We start from the raw sequence: 24,188 nt of genomic DNA on the forward strand, positions 1-24,188 counted from the left end.
TTGTTTACGTGACGTCGGCGCAAAACACGGCGCTGTCAAAGGGCCAACAAGGGGGACAGGCGGACGGGATGAAGGGAAACTGTGATGTACACATCCTCTGCCATTGTCAGCGCCATATAGATACTGTGCGGGCCAGCAGGGGTTTGTAGTTGTTAAGGTAGCCGGTTTCTTACGCTATGTGATGCGCAAAACAGTGACGTCATTACAAAGCGACCCAAGTGGAGCAGAATGAGCAGGTGATTGCTGGCAGTGCACAAATTGCTGATACAATGTAACAAATTATTATTATTATACAGGATTTACATAGCGCCAACATATTGTGCAGTGCTGTACATTAAATAGGGGTTGCAAATGACAGACAGATACAGACAGTGACACAGGAGGAGGAGGAGAGGACCCTGCCCCAAAGAGCTTACAATCTAATAGGTGGGGGATATGGAATGGTGGGAAGTAGTGAGGGTTTAAGAAGACAGGTAGGTGAGGTTGAAGTGATAGGTTTTAAGTGCCGAATAGGATGAGAAAGACCATTCCAGAGAGTCGGGGCAGCTTTAGAAAAGTCTTGGAGCTGTGTGTGTGAGGAGGGTATGAGTGAGGAAGTCATTAGTAGGTCATTGGAGGAGCAAAGAGAGCGGCTGGGGGGATTTTTCTAACATGTCAGAACAATAAGTGGGACAAGTACTGTGGAGAGATTTGTGTATAAGGTAGTTAGGTGGAACAAGAGGTGTAGAGGGAATTAACGGCAAACCACAGGAGATGAATTTGATTCTAAGGTGAAATGGAAGCTAATGAAGAGAGCTACAAAGAGAGGCAGCAGAAAATGAGTGGGGGGAAGAATGTGTATGGGGTAGGTAGGTGGGAAGGCTGTGTATGGGGTAGGTAGGTGGGAAGGCTGTGTATGGGGTAGGTAGGTGGGAAGGCTGTGTATGGGGTAGGTAGGTGGGAAGGCTGTGTATGGGGTAGGTAGGTGGGAAGGCTGTGTACTGGGTAGGTGAGTGGGAAGGCTGTGTATGGGGTATGTAGGTGGGAAGGCTGTGTACTGGGTAGGTAGGTGGGAAGGCTGTGTACTGGGTAGGTAGGTGGGCAGGCTGTGTATGGGGAGGGTAGGTGGGAGGGATGGATGTGTCTGGCTGCAGCATTCAAAATAGATTATAGAGGAGAGAGTTGGGTTAGTGGAATACCAGAGAGGAGGAGGTTACAGTAGTCCAGACGAGAGATAAGAGCGTGTACAAGGAGTTTGGTGGTCTCTGGTGACAGGTAGGGGCGGATTTTGGAAATGTTGCGTAGGTGAAAGTGACCGGACCTGGAAATGTTCTGAATATTGGGGGTAAATGAGAGGGCAGAATCAAAGGTGACGCCAAGACAACGTCAGGGGGAGAACTAGAATGTCAGGGGGGAAGATGAGTTTTGTTTTATCCAGATTGAGCTTCAGAAATCGGTCAGACATCCATGATGAGATGGCTGACAAGCAGCATGAGACCTTATCCAGGACTGAGGGAGACAGGTCAGGGGTGGACAGATGGATGAGGGACAATCAGGGGTGGAAGAGACGCTCATACATTGGGCCTGATTTAATAAAGCTCTTCAAGGCTGAAGAGAATACACTTTCATCAGTGAAGCTGGTTGATCCAGCAAACTTGGAATGGATTTCTTAAAAGTTCTTTGCTATTTGTTAGAACATGTTTTCAATCCTGGACCAGATCCATTTCAGGTTTGCTGGATCACCCAGATTCACTGATGAAAGTGTATTCTCTTCAGCCTTGGAGAGCTTTAATAAATCAGGGTCAATGTAACGATGAAGTATAATCAGGGGTAGAACAGACACTGATACAATGTAACAATGATAGTTTCTCAGAAATCACCTTTATTGGTGTCCTCCAGGGGACAGGTCAGCCACAGCCACCCCATCTTTCACCCATGACAGGTCCTCTTTAGGATTGCCATGGGTGTGTAGGAGCCCCACAATGAGCAGCATGCAGGGGATGCTCTGAATGATGGAGCTCCTATACAACAACGGCAATGGTATGAGGGGGCCATGGCTGACCTTAAGCACAGTGATTCTGCAATGAGATCTCCTTACTGTCCTCCAACCTTCCTGTTGTGTGTTCACTGTGTAATAAGTCTGAATTTGTCACAGCCAGATGATCAGCATGACAACCAGGGGGGCAAAACTAGAGTTATGTCCGGAATGGGAGCCGCTGGTTTACATCACAGACACAGCATCGACCAGGGATACTGTGCATTGATTGGACAAGACAATCACATGATACTGCTATATAATAGGCTGGACAGTGAGCAGAAAGGAAATGTGAGAATCAGTTCATAAAGCCAACACACTAGGATAAGAGTCATTATTTAAAATAAGTAACAGAGACTGACCAATGGGATTTCAAAATTACAGTCACATGGCTGAAAATCATTATTATTAAACAGTATTTATATAGCCCCAACATATTGCGCAGTGCTGTACATTAAATAGGAGCTGCAAATGACAGAAGATGCCCAGAGGAGCTTACAATCTAAGTAGAGGGGGAAGTATTGAAAATAAAGACACTTATCTTTGTTTAATTATAATGTAGTATAGATGTAACCAAAATCACTAAAACCTCCTAAATGTTCATCAACTAATACCAAAAGTTGTTCTTTATATTTTTTAACATGCAACTTCTATTAAAACAATTTCTGGTAGTCTTCTATAAAAGTCCCTGTGCAGGCACTTCCTGGTATAGGGTGACAACTCTCTGTCCATGTCTTCCAATTGTGGTGTTGTCACCCTCAGGCTTCTGATGGAAACTACAATAGGTTATACTAACGCTCAGATATTTTCCATTGTCCCCACGGGGAGAGCAGCTCTAAGAAATCTCTGGAGCGAATGTAGACAGGAAGTGGCTGCTGCAAATTTAAAAAGGAGAAAACAAAGTATTATTATAAACATGTGGCCATTGTTTATAGTACAAGGTGATGGGGCTAAATGACTATCATTCAGTTATGGTTCACATCTTGCGGGATGTCTGAGCAGCCATGGATGAAGATTTCCCCCTCGTCGCTCAGAGATTGAGGTCCATTATATATCTATGGAGACTCCATCAGCAGATGGCGGGAATGATGTTCCTCTCTTGCTGCCTGCAGTATTCAGTAATGGCATCGTCCCTTGTGGCCGAAGAGCCGGGAAAGGGAGATGCCAACAGATGTTCAGATTGTGGAGTGTGCGGTGTGAATCATTCCACATTTCTGTATATTCAGAGATAAAACTGTTCTTAATATATTGCTGCTTGACACTTTTATAGCCAAAAATGTCTCCAGCTTTGGTTTTGATTTATTAAAACTTTCCAAGGTTGGAGAGGATACACTTTCATCAGTGAAGCTGGGTGATCCAGCAAACCTGGAATGGATTTCCTAAAAGTTATTAGCTACAGTGCTCAACCCAGAAATTTTTTTAAGCCGGTTGGGAAGAAATTTTAGGTGGGTGGCAGCCCCCGTATTAGGGCCAAACTCTTTGGTAACCACCCAAAGTGCTGAAAAGTGCCGGGTGGTGCGCCCAGCTAAAAGTGCCTGGGGAGAACCCTGAGCTAGCAAATGTTTTGAATCCTGGACCAAATCCATTCCAGGTTTGCTGAATGACCCAGCTTCACTGATGAAAGTGTATTCTTTCTAGCCTTGGAGAGCTTTAATAAATCAGGCCCTTTAAATCTGGGATTTTACGATTGTTAATTGATCCATCCTATTGATGGCATCCTAAAAGCCAGAGGACATTTGTAGTTTTCATTTCTATTTGACTTTCTTGGAGGATTTTTTTTAAACGTTACATCTATGTTTTTCTTTTCTGTGTCTAATGTATAGGGGGTGAATGTTGTTTTTGCTGGATTTTTAGAAACAGTAATCTGATTTATAAAAAGATTTAGAATTACCACTTTTCTCCTGGTACAATACAAATCCTATGTACATGTTATGTGCAGAGACTTGTACTTAGGGTATGTTCACAGTTGGGGGCTGACATAGAGAAGTGCAAAGTGTGCCAGGGCCCCAAATCCTCCTTAGCCAAAAACAACCCCCACGGTTGCCCAGTGGTCAGTTCTGCACAGGGGCCCACCAGTGGTTTTGTCTGTTACTGTTCAGGCTAGTGGTTTTTGCAAGCAGTTTTTTGGATTAAATGGTTATTATTATTATTAATATTATTAATAAACAGGATTTATAAAGCGCCAACGCAGCGCTGTATATTAAGTAGGGGTCACAAATGACAGACAGTGACACAGGAGGAGGAGAGGACCCTGCCCCGAAAAGCTTACAATCTAGGAGGTGGCGGAATTAACACACAATAGGAGGGTTAACACTGAACCAAATTGTTCCATTCACTGTCCTTTACTTGACAGGTAATGAGGCAGCAGCTTTTCTACAGTTTATTTTGTCTTTATAGTAAAACTTTGCTGCAATATCACAATTAAAAATTCTGTGATAAAATTTATACTTCCTGGACTGAGATTCTAGTTTAGAGATAACATAATCACGTAAATCCTGGTGTTTATGTAGGAGTTTATAAATAGCTGACACAGATCAGCCTCTTGGTTTGTCACTTGCAGCAAAGTTACAATGAGAGGAGACTGGGGAAATGCTTTCTACTGTTTGCAGCAGGCTAAATGTATTCTCAGCCAAGGGTAAGTCTGGAGCTTAAATCTGGCTGTTCAATATTCATAGATGGAGCTTTTCTAATCTAAGTTATTTTGCTGTATATAATGATACATCAGGAACTTATTCATGGAGATTTGTAAAGGTTTTGTGTTCATTTTGAAACTGCTTTTCTCCTAAATGACTTACAAAGTTAGTTGCCTCTTTTTTTTCATATAAAGATTTTATATCTCCTTCTCTGTGTAATAGAAGTTCTGGCTCCCAGCAGAGCAGCCATGGAAAGTGGACATTGTCTAGCAGCGATGAAGAGTCGGAAGACGTCAAAGAACCATCTACCTCCCTATCGGTGAGCAGAGAGCGCTCGGTTCCCACTCAGTTCCCGTGCTCTGAAGCCAGGAAAGAATCTTACAAGAGAAAGTCAAATCCAATAAAGTTTGAAGAGAAGGCAGGTAAAGAGCCATCACCAGCCAAAAAACAGAAATCAGACAGGGAGGGCACAGGGTGGTGCCTCTCCAGCAGTGACGAGGAGTCTGACAGGAAGAAACACAAAGAGAAGGCTTCCCAAAATCTGGCAGCTCCAAAAGCAGCGAGGAGTCACAGCCCGATTCCAACCAAAGCTGAGAAATATAAAACTCCCAGTGACTCTCAGGACCCTTGGGATGTTCTACAGACTGGGGAACCTTTCCGCTTCTACCTGACCAAAGTTACTGGCATCAAACCCAAATACAACACTGGTGCCCTTCATATTAAGGGTGAGTGACCATTGTCTGGCTAAATCCTATCTCTAGTTTTTGGTTCTATCAGATTTTATTTTTTTGCCCAATGACACCCCAGTTTACTCTCTCACTTCCTCTTTCTGTGAAACCTAAACAGAACTGGGAGTTGTCACAGAGACAAGAAGTCACAAGCAACAATAAAAGAATTGGGCGTGATTTATTAAAGCTCTCCCACTCTGAAGACAATCATAGGAGAATCTGGGTGATCCAGCAAACTTGGATAAGATCTCATCCACGATTGAAAACATTTGCCAACTAATAGCAAATGAGATTGAAGAAATCCATTCCAGGGTTGCTGGATCATACAGGTTCTTCTATAATAGTCTATGTTCTCCAATCTTGGAGAGCTTTATTAAATCAAGTCCATTTTGAAAAGTTTTCAATCTTCATTATAATCCTATAATGTGTTACTTCTGTGTCTCCTTTAGAGAGATTTTTAACAATTTCCCCTTCTGGCAAGAAGTATGTGGAAAGTGCTCCAGAACCTGTAAAGGGAAACGGCACAAGGGAAATGCACTAAGAAGTAGAATTACCATGTCACAAATCACATATCATCTTTTGTATTTAAACAAAAAATGGGTATCTTCATAAATTGCGTTCTTGTATGGGACCACAACTCTGTACTGTGATATGGATAACCATGCATTCTACTGCATGAACTGCGCTTTCAGCTTGCTGTGACAGCAAATGGGCACTAACGTAGAGGTAGTGAAAGGATCATGTGCTTTCTTTACATACAATACAATGTATTAGATAGTTTCCTATTCTTTGGTGATTTCCCCTATTGGCTATAAAAAGTAATCTTCTCATTTTATTTCATTTTTCTGTTTTGTTTTTCTTTACTGAAATTTATCTTTAATCAAAAAAAGTTTTGTCTCCCCAGATATCCTCTCTCCTCTGTTTGGGACGTTGGTATCTTCAGTGCAGGTATGACATCCTTGTGTGTACATGTATATAAAAACATTGCAATAGACAGATATCTGACTTGAGAATTACCAATAGGAAACCAGAAAACGTGCTTCAGTACCTCCGGATTCACTTTCCAGACTCTGCAGATTTAGAATGCGCAGCCTGTAAAGCTGGAATGTCAGTCTGTTGGCTGATCCAATGCTAGATAACATTTGTGTATCTGGTGTGAAGGTCCCAACAGTGCTTGGACTGATGTCTGCATTTGCACTGCTAATGCAACCTGTGAGTGTTGTTGGTCAGAGGAGGATTCTGGTGAGGATCAATGAGACCCAATATCTTTTTATCCTGTAAGTCTGATCTCTGACTGTTAGGGTAGTAAAATCCACTTCACCCCAGTAATCTGTCATTATTAGGAAACTAACATACTAACAGATTCAGGTGCTCAGATGGTCTGTGTTTTCTTAGAGCTTAGCCTTTAAAGTCAAATAAGGTCTCTAAGTTTGACTGGAATATTTCTGTTCTCCGCCTATCCTCCCTTCTGTGTAATCTTTATTGGTATTCTTCTTGGAATTGGCATTCTTTATTTGTGTTCATTATTCGTGCACATGAAGAAACCTTCCCTTTCTAGTGGCCTTGTGTTCTTTGTTCTTTTCACAAAGGATTATTCATCATCTTTTATATGATTCTTTTAGGTTTATTTAGAGGTACCAACATGGTAATTTTAAGCTAAACTTTGTGGCCTTTATGTCTGGGCACCCTCAAAGTTTGTACTTTACATTCTTTCTTCTATTTTTCTTCTTAGTTTAACTACTGCATAAATATCCCATGGCTGGTGAAACAATATCCAGAGGAATTTCGGTAAGTAAGAATTTATTTTAACCTCCCCAGAGACCACCAAACTCCTTGTACACACTCCCATCATCTCTCGTCTGGGCTACTGTAACATCCTCCTCTGCGGTATTCCACTAACCTGACTCTCTCCTCTATCTATTATGAATGCTGCTGCCAGACTCATCCATCCTTTCCACCTAACCCACCCCTTAGACAGCCATCCCACCACTCCTCATCTGCTGCCTCCCTTTGTAGTTCTCTTCTTTGGCTTCCATTTCACCTTAGAATTAAATTCAAGCTCCTGTGCTTTGCCTTTAAATCCCTCCACAGCTCTTATCCCACCTACCTACCTGACACAAATCCCTCCACAGTTCTTGTCCCAGCTACCTACCTGATACACAAATCCCTTCACAATTCTCATCCCACCTACCTACGTAATACAAAAATCACTCCACAACTCTTGTCCCACCTACCTACCTGATACACAAATCCCTTCACAATTCTTATCCCATCCACCTACCCGATACACAAATCCCTTCACAGCTCTTGTCCCACCTACCTACCTGATACACAAATCCCTCCACAGTAATATTGCAATAAAATCCAACCAAAGTTACTGCAGTGCCAATATCTAATTGAATGTCCACATTCTCAGCAGCACCTTCCCTCATCCCTGTTGCATCTCCCACCCCCTAAGCCAGCAAGACACCACCGGTTGCCATATACCCCTGAAAGTATGTTTCCCTGGGAACTGTGATTATGTAATTCCATGTTGTATTTGACCAAGAAAACACTAAATTGTCTATCATTTCCTTTCTTCCTGCTCCTCTGTGACCTCTACAACTCTGTTTGCTGCATTCCTGTCCAGCAACGTGAGCTGACTGGAGGGAATTATTGAACTGATAGGAAGCCACACACCATTGGCACAATATTCATTATACTTTTGTGCTCCCAACTTTAAACATGCAAAGTCTCTGCTACAGGCCTCAATGGCCGCTATGGTTCATCTCACCCTTAGGTCTCAATGCCCACCTGAGGGTGAAATGCGTCAACATGACTAAAAAGTCTTTCAGTAGAAAGCTAAAGCATGAATTAGCTCCAGACCTGCCAATACCAGTTTAGGGGAGTGTGGTGCATTTGATTTGGGGTAGTGGCACCACTTTTCCTTTGCAGGGAAATATAATGTAAAAAATGCTCAGAGGAGGCCGCAGAAAACGCTGCAGGCATGCAACTCTCCCCTCCAGCTTGTCTGTTTGCTTACCTGGCATATGCCAGGAAATAGCCCAGATTTCCATCATAATCTCGAAATTGAGGTTGCTCAACATTGCTGATATTATGGTATGGTATGGACCACGCACTCCTTTTATCTTTCTTCTTTTAGAAATAAACCATTGTTGATTGTACATGGGGAGAAACAGGAATCCAAAGCCCGTTTACATGAGGAAGCCCATCCATATGAAAACATCCGCCTGTGTCAGGTATCAAGAAATCGAATATTACTTGTATATATTACTACTTTATTCACATATTAAAATACAAAGTTACATGGCTGGAATAAATGAAAAAGATATGATGGGATATATTAATCTGTCTGACAGCAATATTTTATTGTCCCCACTTTGGCTTGGGTGCTGCCATCTTTCTCCACTCCTGGTGTCGGATCCTTGAACATCTTGAATGGTCAGCTCGGAATGCCATAATCCCCATGCATGTACACAGCATGGAATCAGTTTCAGTCAGGAGTGGACCACATACAACTGTAAAAGACCGAAGGGAAGCTGCAGGGCAGATTTAAAGCATCCCTAAAACCTATAATTAATCACTGCAAAATACTGACATTTTTTATGCAAAAAGAAATAACATCTGTGATATATTTGTGGTCTGATAAAGCCAGTGCTATACGACAAATGTAGTTTGTGGTCACTAGAGGGAGTCACAGAGTGACTTATGAATCCTGGAGAATAAATTGCAATATTTCTATACAAGGGCTGTGGCTGTATTTAAAAGCAGGACAGTGGCAATATTTTGTGTGACCATTTATATAAAAATAATATATGCAGCGTGTTGGTATTATATATATTTCCCTTGTATAACAATATATTTTATTCTTCTACAGGCCAGGCTGGATATGGCCTTTGGTACCCACCACACGTAAGTTTCTTAAGTAGTTTGATAAGTATAAATGTTCCCTAAAACTCTCATTATTTAAATTTTTAACATATGTATATATTGATCAGTCAAAATATTAAAACCTCTGATAGGCGTAAATATTTTATTGCAATGGCGCCTGTCAAGTAGTTTGATATATTGATGTATTGTGATAGAAAAATGAACAATTCAGATTTGAATCACAAGACAAACTCTGATGGCTGGGTAAAAGGTCAGACCATCTCCAAAATGTCCAGTCTTATGGAGTGTGGTTTAGATCAAACATGGCTAAAAAAGGACAAATAGTGAACCAGGGACATAGATATTGGATCTGCTGGTCCAAACCTACCTAAGACTTTCTGTAGCACAGAAAAACTTAATGCTGGCCAAATAAGAAAAGTGTCTGAACTCACAATGGATTGTAGCTTGCTGTCTAAGGGAATGTAAAGCTACAATGAGATTGCCTATGCTGACACAACCATCCTAGAAGCACCTACAATAAGTATGAGCATCAGAACTGGATGAAGGTGACTTGGCATGATAAATAATGTTTTCTTTTAGATCATGTGAATGGCCAGGAAGAAGGTCATGGATGCAGTATGTGATCAAGTCAGGGTGGCGGAAGTTGTCTGCCCCAATAGATCTGCTGCCATTGTCCTGTTGTGAGATGCCACAGGACACTTTGGAGGTCTTGTGGAGTCAATTGCCCTGTTTTAATAAAGCTCTCCAAGGCTGGACAGGATACACTGTAAAGCTGGGTGATCCAGCAAACCTGGTCCAGAATTCAAAACATTTGCTAACCAATAGCAAATGACTTCGCAGAAACCGGGTTTGTTAGATCACCCAGCTTCACTGATGAAAGTGTATCCTTGGAGCCTTTGAGAGTTTTAATAAATCAGGCTCAATGACTCAATGGGTCTGAGCTGTTTTGGTGGTAGAATGGGGACCTACACGTTAAGACATATAGATTTAATGTTTTGCTGATTGATGTATAGTGTGCAGGTGGGTGGTTTTAAAATATATATCATTTTTTTTCTCCTCCAGAAAGATGATGTTGCTGTTATATGAAGAAGGTCTGCGAGTGGTTATACACACAAGCAATCTAATTCACGATGACTGGCACCAGAAGACTCAGGGGTTCGTACATCTATGTTCCCATGATCTCCTATACAAATTTTATGATCTAGGTGGACAGTAATAAATACTTAACTTGTTCTGCTTTTGGCTGTGACTCTTTTGGGATGATCTATATATATATTGCATCTATATATTATATCCATATATATTGCAGAAGGCTGCAGACATTAGATTTAAAATACTGTTAGGTTTACCTGTTCTTGCATACGTACCTGTTCCCAGAGCATTATACAACTACCATCCACTGACATTGCCCATACCCCTGCAACTAGTAACAAAAATGATAGCCAGCTAGATCTAGGCATATGCATACATTTGGATCTAGATGCACATCATCAAGCAGTCAGCTGTGAAGCACAGTAGTTATAGCTGACCCCCAATACTCCCTGATCAGCATTCCAGGAGAAATGGGCAAGAGGAAAACTTTAGTTGCAATGTCTAAATGTCTTTTTTAAATATAATACCTAAATACAATTTTTTTCAGGCTGGTGGCAGGTGTACTTTAGGAGATTCCTTTGCATTTACTTTGACTTTTATAAAGAAAAGTAACAAATTCTTCTATAGGATAAACATGTGACATAACACCTGCATAACCTGCAACGCATAACACCTGCGCCTGGTAGTCTTCAGTAAATTCTTCACAGCGAAGAGCTCTTGTGGAGAGACAGTGCTTCGCTTATCCTTCCTGTGTGCCTCCATTGTCCTGCTGTGATCTGCTATAGCCTTTTGTCCTCCATCACATCTAAAAGCTTTTACCTTCTTCGGCTGCCACCTGCACCAGCAGCATTTGGTGCCATTTCCAGACACATTAGCTTTCTCTGCATGTTCAGATTCGTAGCACAGCTCTCAGGCATTGAGATCATAGAACTGGTATCCTATCCTTATTTCCTGCTGAGGCTCTTTGGTATTCAGCTGAAAATTGGAAAGCCTTTTTTTTTAAAAAAAAAAAATTAAAAAAAAATCATTAAGATTTTGAGCTAAATTCTAAGAATCTACCCCCCACCTTGCTTTCAGATACTGCTTCTAGTACTTATACTAAAAGGACTTCAGCAGACTTTATTGATTATTCTGACTTGTATTTGTTCTGTAGATGGCACATCTCTATCCACTTGTGGAAATTCAATGTCCTTTGGAAGATTCTTCCTTTGCTATAATTAAATTCCAGCATTGCAAGAAAAACCTTAGAAGCGTAACGGTATGTTTAGGTGATGCTAGGTACGTGTTCAGAGGAACCCTGATTTTGTCCTGGAAATATCCACTCCAGGATACCCATTTTTAGTGTAGCTTTTTCAACCCTCCATTCCACAAGGGGAATCAGTTAAGCTACCGAAATGTATTGTCTATACATTTTTTCTGCATACCTGGACATTGTATGGGATTTTTTTAATCTTTTATTTACTCACCTTGGTGCCCAACCTTCTGCAATCAGCCCCTTGATATATACTGTGCAGCTCTTGATCCCCTGCATCTGAATGTCAGTGTTCCCCGTGCCCAGGAGCTTTCTTAGGGTCAGTAAGAAAAGTATTTATTACCTGGTTTCAACTGCTTAATAATTTGATTTTTTGCTTGTATATTTTTTTTCTGACCTTTTCTAATTGATCTTATTGAGATGAATATTATTTGCAGTGAAAGTCAATTCTTTAGGAAGCCAATAGCTGGTACTAACTTGTAAAGGGACTATCATGGGAGTGATCTCATGCAGTCTGTTGTAACTTCCCTTCATTCTCTTGTAGCATTTCTTTAGTCTTCTATCACACCCATATGCAGGCTTTGTAATAGCAACAGCTGGTAATGAAAGCACAATGTGATTGGTTTCTGTTGGTTCCTTTACTGTACACATCGCCTTTGTGCTTTTAAACTTCTAAGGTCACATGGGGGATTCTGCAGCTTTAAATACAGCAATAATCTGATAGGGGCTTTAATTTTCCTTTAAATAATCGCTTTCTCTCTGGCCCAGAATGGTACGATATTACACTGGACTGGTAGGTAAGTGAATGACTCCATTGAAACAGGCAAGGAATTTGGTTGGGAATGCAGTCACTGATGAGTTGTTACCAGTGACATCAGTACTTAAGATAGGAGCTGCAATTAGTTTATTTTGTCTTTTCACAGAAAATTTGTAGCCTGATTTTTTATTCCTCTCATCTATTGTCATGTTTTTCAGGATCTGGTTGAGTCCACTTTATCCTAAGCTATCAGAAGGTTCCTCCTCTCTAGCAGGGGAATCAATCACCAACTTCAGGTCTGACCTCATGGCATACTTGGCATCATACAACTCCCCAAGCTTACGTGAATGGATCGATATCATAAAACAGCATGATCTGTCAGAGACCAGGTCTGTACCCCCCACATTTTTTGAAAAGCTTCTGAGCCCTATAAAGACAACTCACAAGGAACACAGAAGCATATGGCCATGTATAGAGTTTTTTTATTTTATTAAACTGTTTTTATTAATTTTCATTTGTACATATACAACCAAACATCTTTAACCAGTAGGGGAACAAAACACACAAGGGGAAGGAGGGGGGAACACCCATAACATTTAAGTCAACAAAAAACAATCACATAATCAGCCAGTTATATTTGTGATATATCGCGTGGAATATCAGCCAGTTATATTTGTGATGTACCGTGTGGAGTATTGGTATAGAGGTTTTGACAAGTGGTGCTCACCTCAGAGCAGAAATGCAACAATAAATAAAAAAATAAGTCTATAAAAATAAATCCCCCCTGTAGCAATATTTGTCTCCATACATTGCTGTTCAGTGTGTACTTACATGAACACACCTTCCTTGGTTTCTTCCTCTTCCCCTATCTCTCCAGAACTACACTATGGATCTGATTTATTAAAGATTTAGAGTGACCCAACAAACCTGGAATGGATCTGGTCCAGGAAACATTGTAAACATTTGCTAACAAATATCAAATGGATTTTAAAAAATCGATTCCAGGTTTGTTGGATCACAGAATAAAGTGTATCTTCTCAGTCTTGGAGAACTTATTAAATTAGGCTCTATGTCAGATGGGAGAACACTATGCTTGACAGGAAGTGTCATTGTTATTAAAGTGTCTTGTGCTGGGGCACACAAAGAGTTACAACACTTGCCACCCAGTACAGGCTGTAATGTGGACCTAATGGGACCACAAAAGAAGCGGTTGGACAGCTTTGGTTTCCACCATTATAAATGAAAATTCTAATAATTTTAAAATATAAGTTTTGCATATATTTGAAATCAAACTCTTATTGAAGTGATTAGCATTTTAATGCACACTTACATGAATGTCTCACCTAATGTGAATTTGGTAAATTTTTAACATTTAAAACTGTGATATGTTTTGTTAATGTATCTCATTTAAATCAGGGTATATCTTGTTGGATCTACACCTGGAAGATATCAAGGCCGTGATAAAGATAAATGGGGACATTTACGTTTAAGAAAGGTAAGTGCAATACATTGTTTTTAGTTGGTTTTATCACTAGATTGAGGGTTGTAAAATAATTTGAGGATCTACTTAGTCTGAATTGAGCATTTATTGTGTGAATATAAGGGACAATGATCCAAATAAAGATTGATAGAGGGTATTGATTCAAAATAGTACCCAATGTTGTGCTTTAAAGCACAACTCCAGAGCAGATTTTTGATAAATGGTGTCCTGGGAGGTATAAAAAATAAAAAAGCAGCTGTGGTATTCACTTTCTCTCTGGAGCTGGCCCTTGTGGTAATTCCTGTTTGCCACTAGATGTCCTTGGTCTTCTGGGCTGAATGGCTGTAAACATCTTGTGAGTTCAGGGTGTCATGGATGCACCTGCATGAGGGGCATCACCACCAGTGTGTTGAACTTATGTTGTATAAATGCAAAGGGTGCCACTGACATCACCACATCAATACAGCTTTCTGCATTATTGAAGACCTCCAACTGCTACAAAGTGCACACTGCACATCATGCAAAAGATTGCATAAGGTCAAATATAATATGTGGGCATGAATATAGATTCTGGGAACCTTTAGAAGGAAAAACACCAGAGAGTCTTTCTTAGATGGAGCTTCAGAACGCGTCACTGACAGACTCGTTCCCTGCTATTAGACTTGCAGGGGAGATTTCCATAGTAAAGATATAAAACTGATCGGCAGCATAAAGATGGCGTGGTATAACAAAGTTCATGGTTAGCTAGTGTATAACTTACGGTATATTTACACCTTACTTTGTGTTCTTGTTGTGCAGATATTACGAGACAAAGGTGGATCTATCTCAGGTGTTGAATCGTGGCCTGTGATTGCCCAGTTTTCCAGTATTGGTTCAATGGGAACAGATCATACCAAGTGGCTTCACTCTGAGTTCGGCGAGAGCCTGAAGGCATTGGGGAACGGGGTGAAAACCCTTCCAAAATCAGAGAATCCTCTTCAGCTGGTACGGAGGATGGGTTTTTAGTTCTCAACATGTTCATATACCTCTTTAACTAGTGTCAGCATTTCTCTTGTAGATTTACCCATCAGTGGACAATGTCAGAACAAGTCTGGAAGGTTACCCTGGTGAGTAACTGCACAGTGGCTTCATTATTAGCATGGCCCTATGGAACTGCAGACCTGGGTTTTTTTACCACCAGGCATTCTAGCTACTTGTAGTCTGAACATGTGTTTTTATGAAACTGGTAGAACCATTAGGCGCTGATTATTAATATTATTATTATTATTATTATTAATAATAAACAGGATTTATATATCAACAACATATTACGCAGCGCTGTACATTAAATATGGGTTGCAAATGACAGACAAATACAGACAGTGACACAAGAGGAGGAGAGGACCCTGTCCTGAAAAGCTTACAATCTAGGAAGTGGGGAAAGTATCACACAATAGGATGGGAGATATGGAGTAATGGAAAGTAGTGATGGTTTTAAAAGACAGGAGAAGACTGGTAAGCAAGCTTGAAAAAATAGATTTTGAAGGCTTTTTTAAATGAGCAGAAAGTAGGAGCAAGCCGAATAGGACGAGGAAGACCATTCCATAGGGTCGGGGCAGCTCTAGAAAAGTTGTGCAGTCGTGCATGTGGGGAGGTTATGAATGAGGAAGTCAAGTGGGACAAGAACTGTGGAGGGATTTGAAAGCAAAGCACAGGAGCTTGAATTTTATTCTCAGGAGAAAAGGAAGCCAATGAAGAGAACTACAAGGAAATGCGGCAGATGAGATGTAATTTATATAATGTCATTGGCTCGGTGTTCTTTGCACAGTTCTGCAGAATGTCAGCTCTACTTAAATATATTGTAAAAATCATATTAGTGTGATAACATTGGAGAGTAAGCTTTGCCTGTACAGAGAATGATGTGCCGGTCTCAGTGTTCCCTGTTCAGTACTGCAGTATATGTCAGAGAATTAGCTTTTTGGGAACAGAGGCTAATGTGACCGAAAGGGAGAGAACAGAGACCGTAATCTAAGCAACCTAGAGTGTCAATTTTATATCAACAAGGTTTATGCAAAATACAAGTTTTTCTTGTATTGACTTATTTTGCTTTGCAGAGGTCGTTTTCTGTGAAATTTTTGTACCTGGTAAATCAGTAATATCACCTCAAAATCAATTTTACATTTTTGTGTCATGCTATTTACCCTTTTCTCTGTAATATCTTTCAAGGCTGTTTCAGCAACATGTTTTGCTGTTAAAGAAATATCAGTTTTATTTGAATAAAGTTTGTGTATCCTTCTTCTGTTTTAAGACATATTCATGTATACATTTATATATATATATATATATATATATATATTTTTTTTTTTTTTTTTTAACAGCGGGAGGATCTCTGCCTTACAGCATCCAGACTGCCCAGAAACAGCCGTGGCTCCATTCTTACTTCCAGTAAGTAACAGAACACTATTTCAGTGTATACACAGCTTAATAAAAGGGTGTCTGGTTCCTCTTAGACCAAAGGCTCTTTCAAGCTGGGTTACAATTCCTATTTTGCTATATATTTTACTTTATTATGAAGTTCACATAGCCTAGCTGTCCTTAACGTGTATGTAAACATAAAATCTTTTTTTCTCTTTAATCATTATACACCATTTTGCTAATGAATTTGTTGTAGGTATTGCAAATCTGACAAATTATCAGCCTCTTGCAGTGTCTGTACAGCAGAGCTCAGTAAAGAAAGAAGCTGCCAAAGGAGCAAATCGGTGTTGCTGTATTGATAGTATTCTGATAGGGGAAATTTTTAGAATAAAAGCATGCGCTCATCACTGGACCACTATTTCATATTCTGTTCACATGCTGAGGGTTGGTCCAGGATGACCTGGGCTTTGTGAAAGAAGAATAAATGATTCTGCTAATCTGACAGAGGATGTCCAGGGCAGAAAAAAGTACTTCAGTAAAAATCTTTGGACAGAAGCTGTCTGTAGACACTTGATTCTCATGCCTATAGGAAATATTTGGACATCACATATTAAGTCCATGGGCATTTATATGTATTCTTCCCCAATGGACAAAGGTATTCATTGAGGCTCTGTGCTGAACACTCCAATTTCTCCTCACAAATTAGTGACCTCATGTCTTTATGGAACAGATTTTTCACACAGAGGCTCAGTCATGGGAGAAACAGAAAAGGTCCTTTTCCAAACTGAGACGACAAGGCTGAAAGAGCAATGTCTTTGCATGTTGTAGCACCCTGTAGTAAAAGCTTGCAGCATCTGTTGTAGCCGTCAGATAATAGTGGTTATGACAACATTGGTAGCTACATTTGTTATAAGGTTTTGTTGTTTTTATGACCTAATTAAAATCCAGATTTTCCTTTTTTTTTTCAGCAAATGGAAAGCAGAGACATCCGGACGTAGTAGAGCTATGCCCCACATCAAGACCTACATGCGCCTATCCCCAGACTACCAGGAGCTGGCCTGGTTCCTAGTGACAAGGTAAAAAACAGAGGTTCTCCAAGAAAATGATTACATTATTGTATCAGTGTATGTATATGTATTGTATGTGGGGGGTGTCTGTACATACTGTATATAGAACCCACCATGCTGTTTACAGTACAGTAAAGTGCAGAATGGTCACAGTCATATTACTGACTGGACCAACTCTATTTAAAGAGAGCCTGTCATCAGATATTGTTTCATGATAAGCACATGCATGCTAAGTGATGTGTCATTGTAACATATCCAGCTATTTTATACCTCCCACTGTACCCCACAGTAAAGCCCTCATCTGCTTTTCTCTCCAAAACTCTGGCATTATCATTGTACAGACAGCACCCTTAGTGCTTTGAAAATTGTTTCATGTTCCCCGCCAAAACAAATATCTGACTTAGGAATCCCTATTCTCAAACCAGCTCATATACATATGCATTCCCCCATCCAGACCTCAGACTAGTTCATACACATGCACATTCCCCCATCCTCGCACCACTTCATACACATGCATATTCCCCCATCCTCACACCATTCCCCCATCCTCACACCACTTCATACACATGCACAACCCCATCCTTACAGAACTTCATACACATGCACATTCCTCCATCCTCGGACCTGTTCATATACATACACATTCCCCCATCCTCTGACCAGTTCATATACATGCACATCCCATCCTTGGGATTGATTCATAAACATGCACATTACCCCATCCAGACCTTGGAACAGTACATATACATACAGACCCCCCACCCAGATTTCGGATTAGCATCGTCCAATAATTTAATGCAGTTGCTGCAGATTGTTGCATCACTCCCTCCTCTAGACCAGCACAGTGCATGGCTAGCAGTCCAGAAGCCTTGTAAGCAACACTACCCTTGTGGCTTTTTGAGATGTCCAGAATAAGTTGGATAGATAGGCTTCCCCATGGTCTGTTCTGCACCGCTCATGTTTGTGGTCTGAATGTGGGGGCAATGCAAGATTGAATAGCCAGCAATCAGAATTTAGTTCTGATCTGAGATCTGATATGCATAGACTTTTACTGGCATCAACACGAGGAGCCCTTTTACAGGCCTGGCTGCTACAATGCTGGCCGGATGAAATTCCTGCCCCACACTCCTGGAAACTTGGCACCCAATCTGTTAACCTTTGGTATTGGTAAAAGTTATTTGTTGTGATTGCTAGTCTATTGTAATGGTTTTTTGGCTTGTCATGCAGTAGTTACTGTTGTGTGTATAATTAGTTCAGGGAAGCATGACTTTCTGCTTAGTACTAAGTTCAGTACTAAGTTCTAAGCCAGCCTTTGGGCAACACTTTTTTGTGGCTTTAGGCCCTGTCCCATACCACATAACCACATCAGTCCCCATTGATGCCTGGAAACCATCTATAATTTCTAATCATGGTATTACTAGCATGATCACATCCCAGCATCATTAATAAAATAAGTCTTCAGCCTGCAGATGGCACTGCAGCCCTATTATGGCAGTTTTCATCTGTTTGGTACTGTTTTTGCTTCTTTTAATACATTCCTTTTTGCATATTTGTCATTTTATAATAAAACCAGAATTTTATTACTGTTGCTTCTATTGGCATTGGTTTTTGAAGCTGGAATGTTTCTTCTGACCTAGTTTAACTACCAACAAAAGCTTTTTGTTGGTTGGATGACAAATCCATACTGTCTATACGGAGCAGTTTTCGATTGACAGAGGTTCTTCACCTTGGAACAGCGGCTTTCTATAGACTTGAAATTGATTTATTTACTTGTTTTACTTTTAATACACAATAGAGACAAAGAAATGCGCTCTAAGGACCATCAATCACATCCTGTGTTTAAAGATTACAACTTATTACCCTGCTGAGCTTTTCTTATAGAAGCAGCAATTTATTCTGCTCATAACTATTTCTATGGTATGTTTGCCGCATGCTCCAAATGCCAGAAGCAAGTTATGAGGCAGCATTGGTTTTGACCCAAGATCCTGACTTCCTAGGTGAGATTTACCTATGTGACAATGATTATCAGGACAAATCCACCCAGTGGGGACACAATTAAACCTCACAAGTGTTCTAACACTTCCACACTCAGTCCAAAACTAAAAAATAGTTACATAGTAAGTCAGGTTGAAAAAAGATAGTCCATCAAGTTCAACCACTAGGAAAATAAACATATCCCAAATATAAAACCCTATAACACATAGTTGGTCCAGAGGAAGGCAAAAAAAACCCTGGTACAATTTGCTCCAACAGGGAAACAAAATTCTATGATTCCATGAGGCAATCGGATGTTCCCTGGATCAGCAGTCTCTGTGGTCTTAACTTTAAAGCTAATCCCCAGTTATATTCTGTGCTTCTAGAAATCATCCAACTTTTTCTTATAGCAATCTATAGAACTTGCTGAAACTTCTTCCCAAGGGAGCCGATTCCACTTTTCATAGACCTTACAGTATAAAGAATCCCTTCCTTATCTGGAGAATAAACTTTTTTTTCTCCAGTAAATATATTTATAAGGGAATCTTTTTCAGTGCAGATGGAATTATTAGGTTCACCCAAACCATGAAAACATAAAATAGAGTCACCCATCCACTATTTAGACAAAGCCACATCCCATAACAAAGCAAAACGTCAAAAAACAAAAGTGGGACTTTAAAGGCATTAAATAAATAATTCTCAAATAGACAAAAAAACAAAATGTATTTATACAAAATACTTAAAACACTTTATCGTCTTATAGAACTTATTAATGAACATTATTTGTACAAGTTATAATTATTTCCATGGTTACATATGATCCAGCTCTATTTCCACAAATACATATAATGCAACGCGTTTCGCAGAATATATACTGCTTCATCAAGAACGTGATTCATGGAATCTAGAGTACAGCATTATATGTATTTCTTAATCACAAAACGCGTCAAAATATATGTTATTATGGAAATGAAGCAAGATCATATGTAACCACGGAAATATTTATAACTTGTACAAATATTGTTCACTAATTTGTTCTTTAGGAACATAAAGTGTATTAAGTATTTTGTTGAAATAAATTATATTTTTATGTCTATTTGAGAATTGTTTATTTAATGCCTTTTAAGTCACGCTTTTGTTTTTTCATTTTAGGTTCACCTAAACACCATAATCCTCTGCATTCACTCATCTGTCCATTATGGCCAGGTATGGCGAAACAAGTGACTCTCTTCCCTTTATTCCATGATGCAACCCTATACCTGTGCAGCCAGTTGCCAGTCCTGAGCACTGTCACAGAGCACTGTCACACTGTCACTGAGCAATATCTTTAGCATAGGGACACTGACTCACTCACTGACCAGATACATAGACTGCCTGTCCACTGCAAGTGTACACCCTGAGTAAGCTCCAAGATGATAAGGTCAGAATCCTCACTCACGTAATAGTGTTTAGTTTTTGGCAGCCAAAGCAGTTGACACTGGAAGTTAAGAGTTCCTCCATAATATCCAGAAATAGAATGTGGGCTCTTCTCAAGTGCAGTGGAGAATGGATTGGTGATCATACCTTGCTGGAAGCATTATTAGGACCCACTGCCACTTTGTTCTGAATGGGTAAAGCAACAGTATCCCTATACCCTCATCCTTCCTCGCCACCATTACCTGCTGCTATATTAGAGCACCCTCCCTGTATATGCATTGCATCAGTTCAGTGTCAGAGTCCAATTGCATTACATCACAATGTTTTTCCTCTGGTATTATGCAGATCTTGTATACTGCATTGACCAGTTCTACTTTACAGAACAAAATGTATTGCAGCACTTAACGATAAGTCATTCTGCACCTATTGTTTTCCTCTGCAAAGTCCCTTAAATACCTGTTAATCCTGCCAGTGAATTCCAACAAATGCTGCTCCTTATAGCGGTGACAACCCTGCGTCACTTCTTCTGAATTTAAGCAGAGTTGAATCACCCATGCAGATTGCACCTGTTTGCATTATAGTGAGATCAGAAGATGTTACAGGCAGCATATCATCATTGTTTTTACTCATTCAGAAAGCCCATAGCCGGTCATAAACACCTGGCCACACCCGGTCCTGTGCACTGCTTTCCAGATTATTAGCACTTAAACCCTACCACTGTGATCTGCAGTGTTTGGGAGGGGGAATGTCTGAAACACAAATTATTAAGGCTTGTGGATATATTTTAACATCACTCATGCATGCAAATGGTGCTGCAGGGTTGGTAAGTGCAAACAGCTGGGTGGAAGCCAACGTTCAAGTCCACCTTCTGTTTTGCCCCGTGTGAACAAAGTACAGGGTCACTCTAAGAATTCACCATTTTGCACGCCGTGTGGTCACCGGTGTCCAGACCATACCATTCTCTAGCCAATTTAGTTTCACTTGTGCAGTTGCTGGCAGTGATCCTTCTTCTTCAGTATTTTGAAGAGGTTTCATGTCCCCTCTTATCAGTCCTCGGAAAAGCAGATTAGCTCGTGTACAGCGAGTTTCCATAGTGATGGTGCGGTCTGAGAATCCTTGTTGTCTTCATTCACATTTATTTATTATTTCATTAATTCCTTTTAATTGGATTGGTCAAAAATAAAGCTGCTTTTTGAGTGCAGATCTTGTTAAAGGAGAACTATAGGAAAGCCACATCCTCTGTTTGGAAAGGAGAATTACTACTACGCATGTTTTGCATTTGGCTTCTAAACCTCCCTATTGGTCAACAGAACTGCCAATCACATTGGAGGGCAAACTTTTGCTTCTGCATTTTTTCCATTCCAAAGAAAAGTAGAATTTCAGACTAATAACAAAACAATATTATGTCTGAATATGATTTTTTTTTCACAATCATTAAACCACAGCTTCATCTGATGTGGAGTAAGACTTTTTTTTTTGCTGTTGCAGACAACTAACCTTTACAGGTCTTGTCTCTCTCACAGCCTGTGACTGGGCAAGAAAGGAGAAGCAGCAGACTAATGAGCTCATCTCTATCACTCTGCTTTTTCCTGATATAAGAAGTTTACTTTTTAGCATAACTCACTGGCTGCTTATCCCACTCTCAGTGTTAGTTCTGCTCTTTGGAGACTTCAAGTGGCAGATACAAGACACATTCCGTTATTTACTCCCCTTATCATTACAAAAAAAAATGACTGAATTTAGCTCAGATTTTTTTGTGTCATTTATGAAGTGGCACTTTCACTTTGCCATTGTATTTAATCGGCATTTTCCAAGACAGTTCTAGTTGCTTTGTGGCAGCTTTTCTGTCTAATTCTTCTAAAGAGCCTCCACTCCTTGTTGCTGTGCTTGTGATGTAATTGTAATGTGCACAGTGTGGGTGTCTATAGGTCCTTGTTTTATAAATAGATTATATGCCTTAAAAATAGTGAAATACACAGCCAAAGTAATGGAAACCATTAGTTATCTCCTGTGACGGGGGGATATATAAGGCAGTAAGTACAAAGTCAGTTATTGAAGGTGATATGTTGGAAGCAAAAAAAAAGGAAAAAGTCATACGACTGAGTGCCTCTGACAAGGGATATATTGTGATGGCTGGGCGATGGGCCTCCAAATGGCCAGACTTATGGGGTGTTCCCACTATGCAGGGATTAGTACCTACCAAGAGATGGCTAAGAAAAGAACAACTGGTGCACCAGCATCAAAGTTCAATATTACATACATGGGCTCCCAAAGTTCAATATTACATAAAGGGGAAAGCCCTTCTGACAAGGGCTGGACGATGGGTCAAAATTGCAGGTCTTGTGGGTCTTCCTGGTATGCAGGGGTTAGTACCTACCAAGAGAGGGGCAAGGAAGGGCAACTGATGCACCAGCACCAAAGCCATGGGTACCCAAAGTTCCTTATTGCATAAAAAGGAGAGGATAGCCTATCCAGTTCAAACCCACATAAGAACTATTGTACATCAATTTCTGAAACAAACAGATGCAGATTAGTCGGAATTTCCAGATGCCCCCTGCCATAAGTAACTACAATGGGTATGTGAGCTTTAGAACTGAACCATGAAGCAATGGAAGCAGGTGTCCTGGTCTGATGAGCCATGTTTTCTCTAAGATCATGTGAAAGGCTTTGTGTGTCATTTACCTGAGGAAGAGAGGTGTACAATGGCAGGGTAGGTGGCCGAACTTCTTTCCCACAGGGTGTACTATGGAAAGAAGTCAGGCCGAAGGGATCTTCTGCTGACGTTTTGAGGCTGGATACCACAGGACACCTTCAGAGGTCTCCTGGAGTCCATGCCTGGATGAGTCAGGGCTGTTTTGGCAGCTCCAGGGGGTTCGATATTTGGAAGGTTTTTTATGTTTTGAATATTTTCATATTTTATGTTATGAATATATTCACTTGGGTTTATATACAGACCTGTTCCAGCTACATTTACAAAATGTTCATAAACAGCAATGCCGTGTTTTTTTCTTTTTAGATATGCGGCACATTAATAATACATCTGCTGCACCTGCTGTTGATGTACGGCCCCCGTCATTGTACCCAGTTGTCGTATTGCTTGCAGAGTTTGTGCACTTTTGCAGAATTTCCATTTGTTTTTACACAAAGGCGCAGCGCCTCGTGTCACTGACAACACAAGGAATTCTGCGAGTGTCTCTTAGCAACCAACCAGCTGATTACATCTCGGCACGCCATCTCCGTCAGTCTCTAGTAGGTGGGTAATATAATAGCACCGGGCCCTTGCAGGGCCCCAGCCAGCGTGGAAGCCGCACCTGATTTCATAAATGGCTCGGAGATTCCTACCGTCTTTATGAACCTGTATGTATTCCCTTTAAGTTAACAAATGTACTCAAGAAAGCTCCTTTAGATTAGTGCAAATGGTTAGAACATGCCACATACCTTTTAATCTAACATTGCAAGACACTTTGTGTTGGCTGGGTCATTGGCCTTG

General features: G+C 40.4%; 1 protein-coding gene across 1 annotated transcript in view; it reads left to right on the forward strand.

Moving 5' to 3' along the window:
- The first annotated feature begins 78 nt into the window (after positions 1-78).
- TDP1 (tyrosyl-DNA phosphodiesterase 1) overlaps positions 79-24,188 on the forward strand; it is a 40,880-nt gene continuing 16,770 nt past the window's right edge. The window contains exons 1-13 of the mRNA XM_072427902.1: positions 79-236; positions 4,870-5,372; positions 6,280-6,323; positions 7,108-7,163; positions 8,518-8,614; positions 9,253-9,287; positions 10,329-10,421; positions 12,586-12,756; positions 13,784-13,862; positions 14,646-14,831; positions 14,905-14,953; positions 16,205-16,271; positions 17,210-17,317. Of these exons, the coding sequence (XP_072284003.1) occupies positions 229-236; positions 4,870-5,372; positions 6,280-6,323; positions 7,108-7,163; positions 8,518-8,614; positions 9,253-9,287; positions 10,329-10,421; positions 12,586-12,756; positions 13,784-13,862; positions 14,646-14,831; positions 14,905-14,953; positions 16,205-16,271; positions 17,210-17,317 (1,496 nt within the window). The 5' untranslated portion in view covers positions 79-228. The remainder of the gene's footprint in view (positions 237-4,869; positions 5,373-6,279; positions 6,324-7,107; positions 7,164-8,517; positions 8,615-9,252; positions 9,288-10,328; positions 10,422-12,585; positions 12,757-13,783; positions 13,863-14,645; positions 14,832-14,904; positions 14,954-16,204; positions 16,272-17,209; positions 17,318-24,188) is intronic.

This window comes from Pyxicephalus adspersus, chromosome 12 (assembly GCF_032062135.1).
Source record: "Pyxicephalus adspersus chromosome 12, UCB_Pads_2.0, whole genome shotgun sequence".
Taxonomy (NCBI): Eukaryota; Metazoa; Chordata; class Amphibia; order Anura; family Pyxicephalidae; genus Pyxicephalus; species Pyxicephalus adspersus.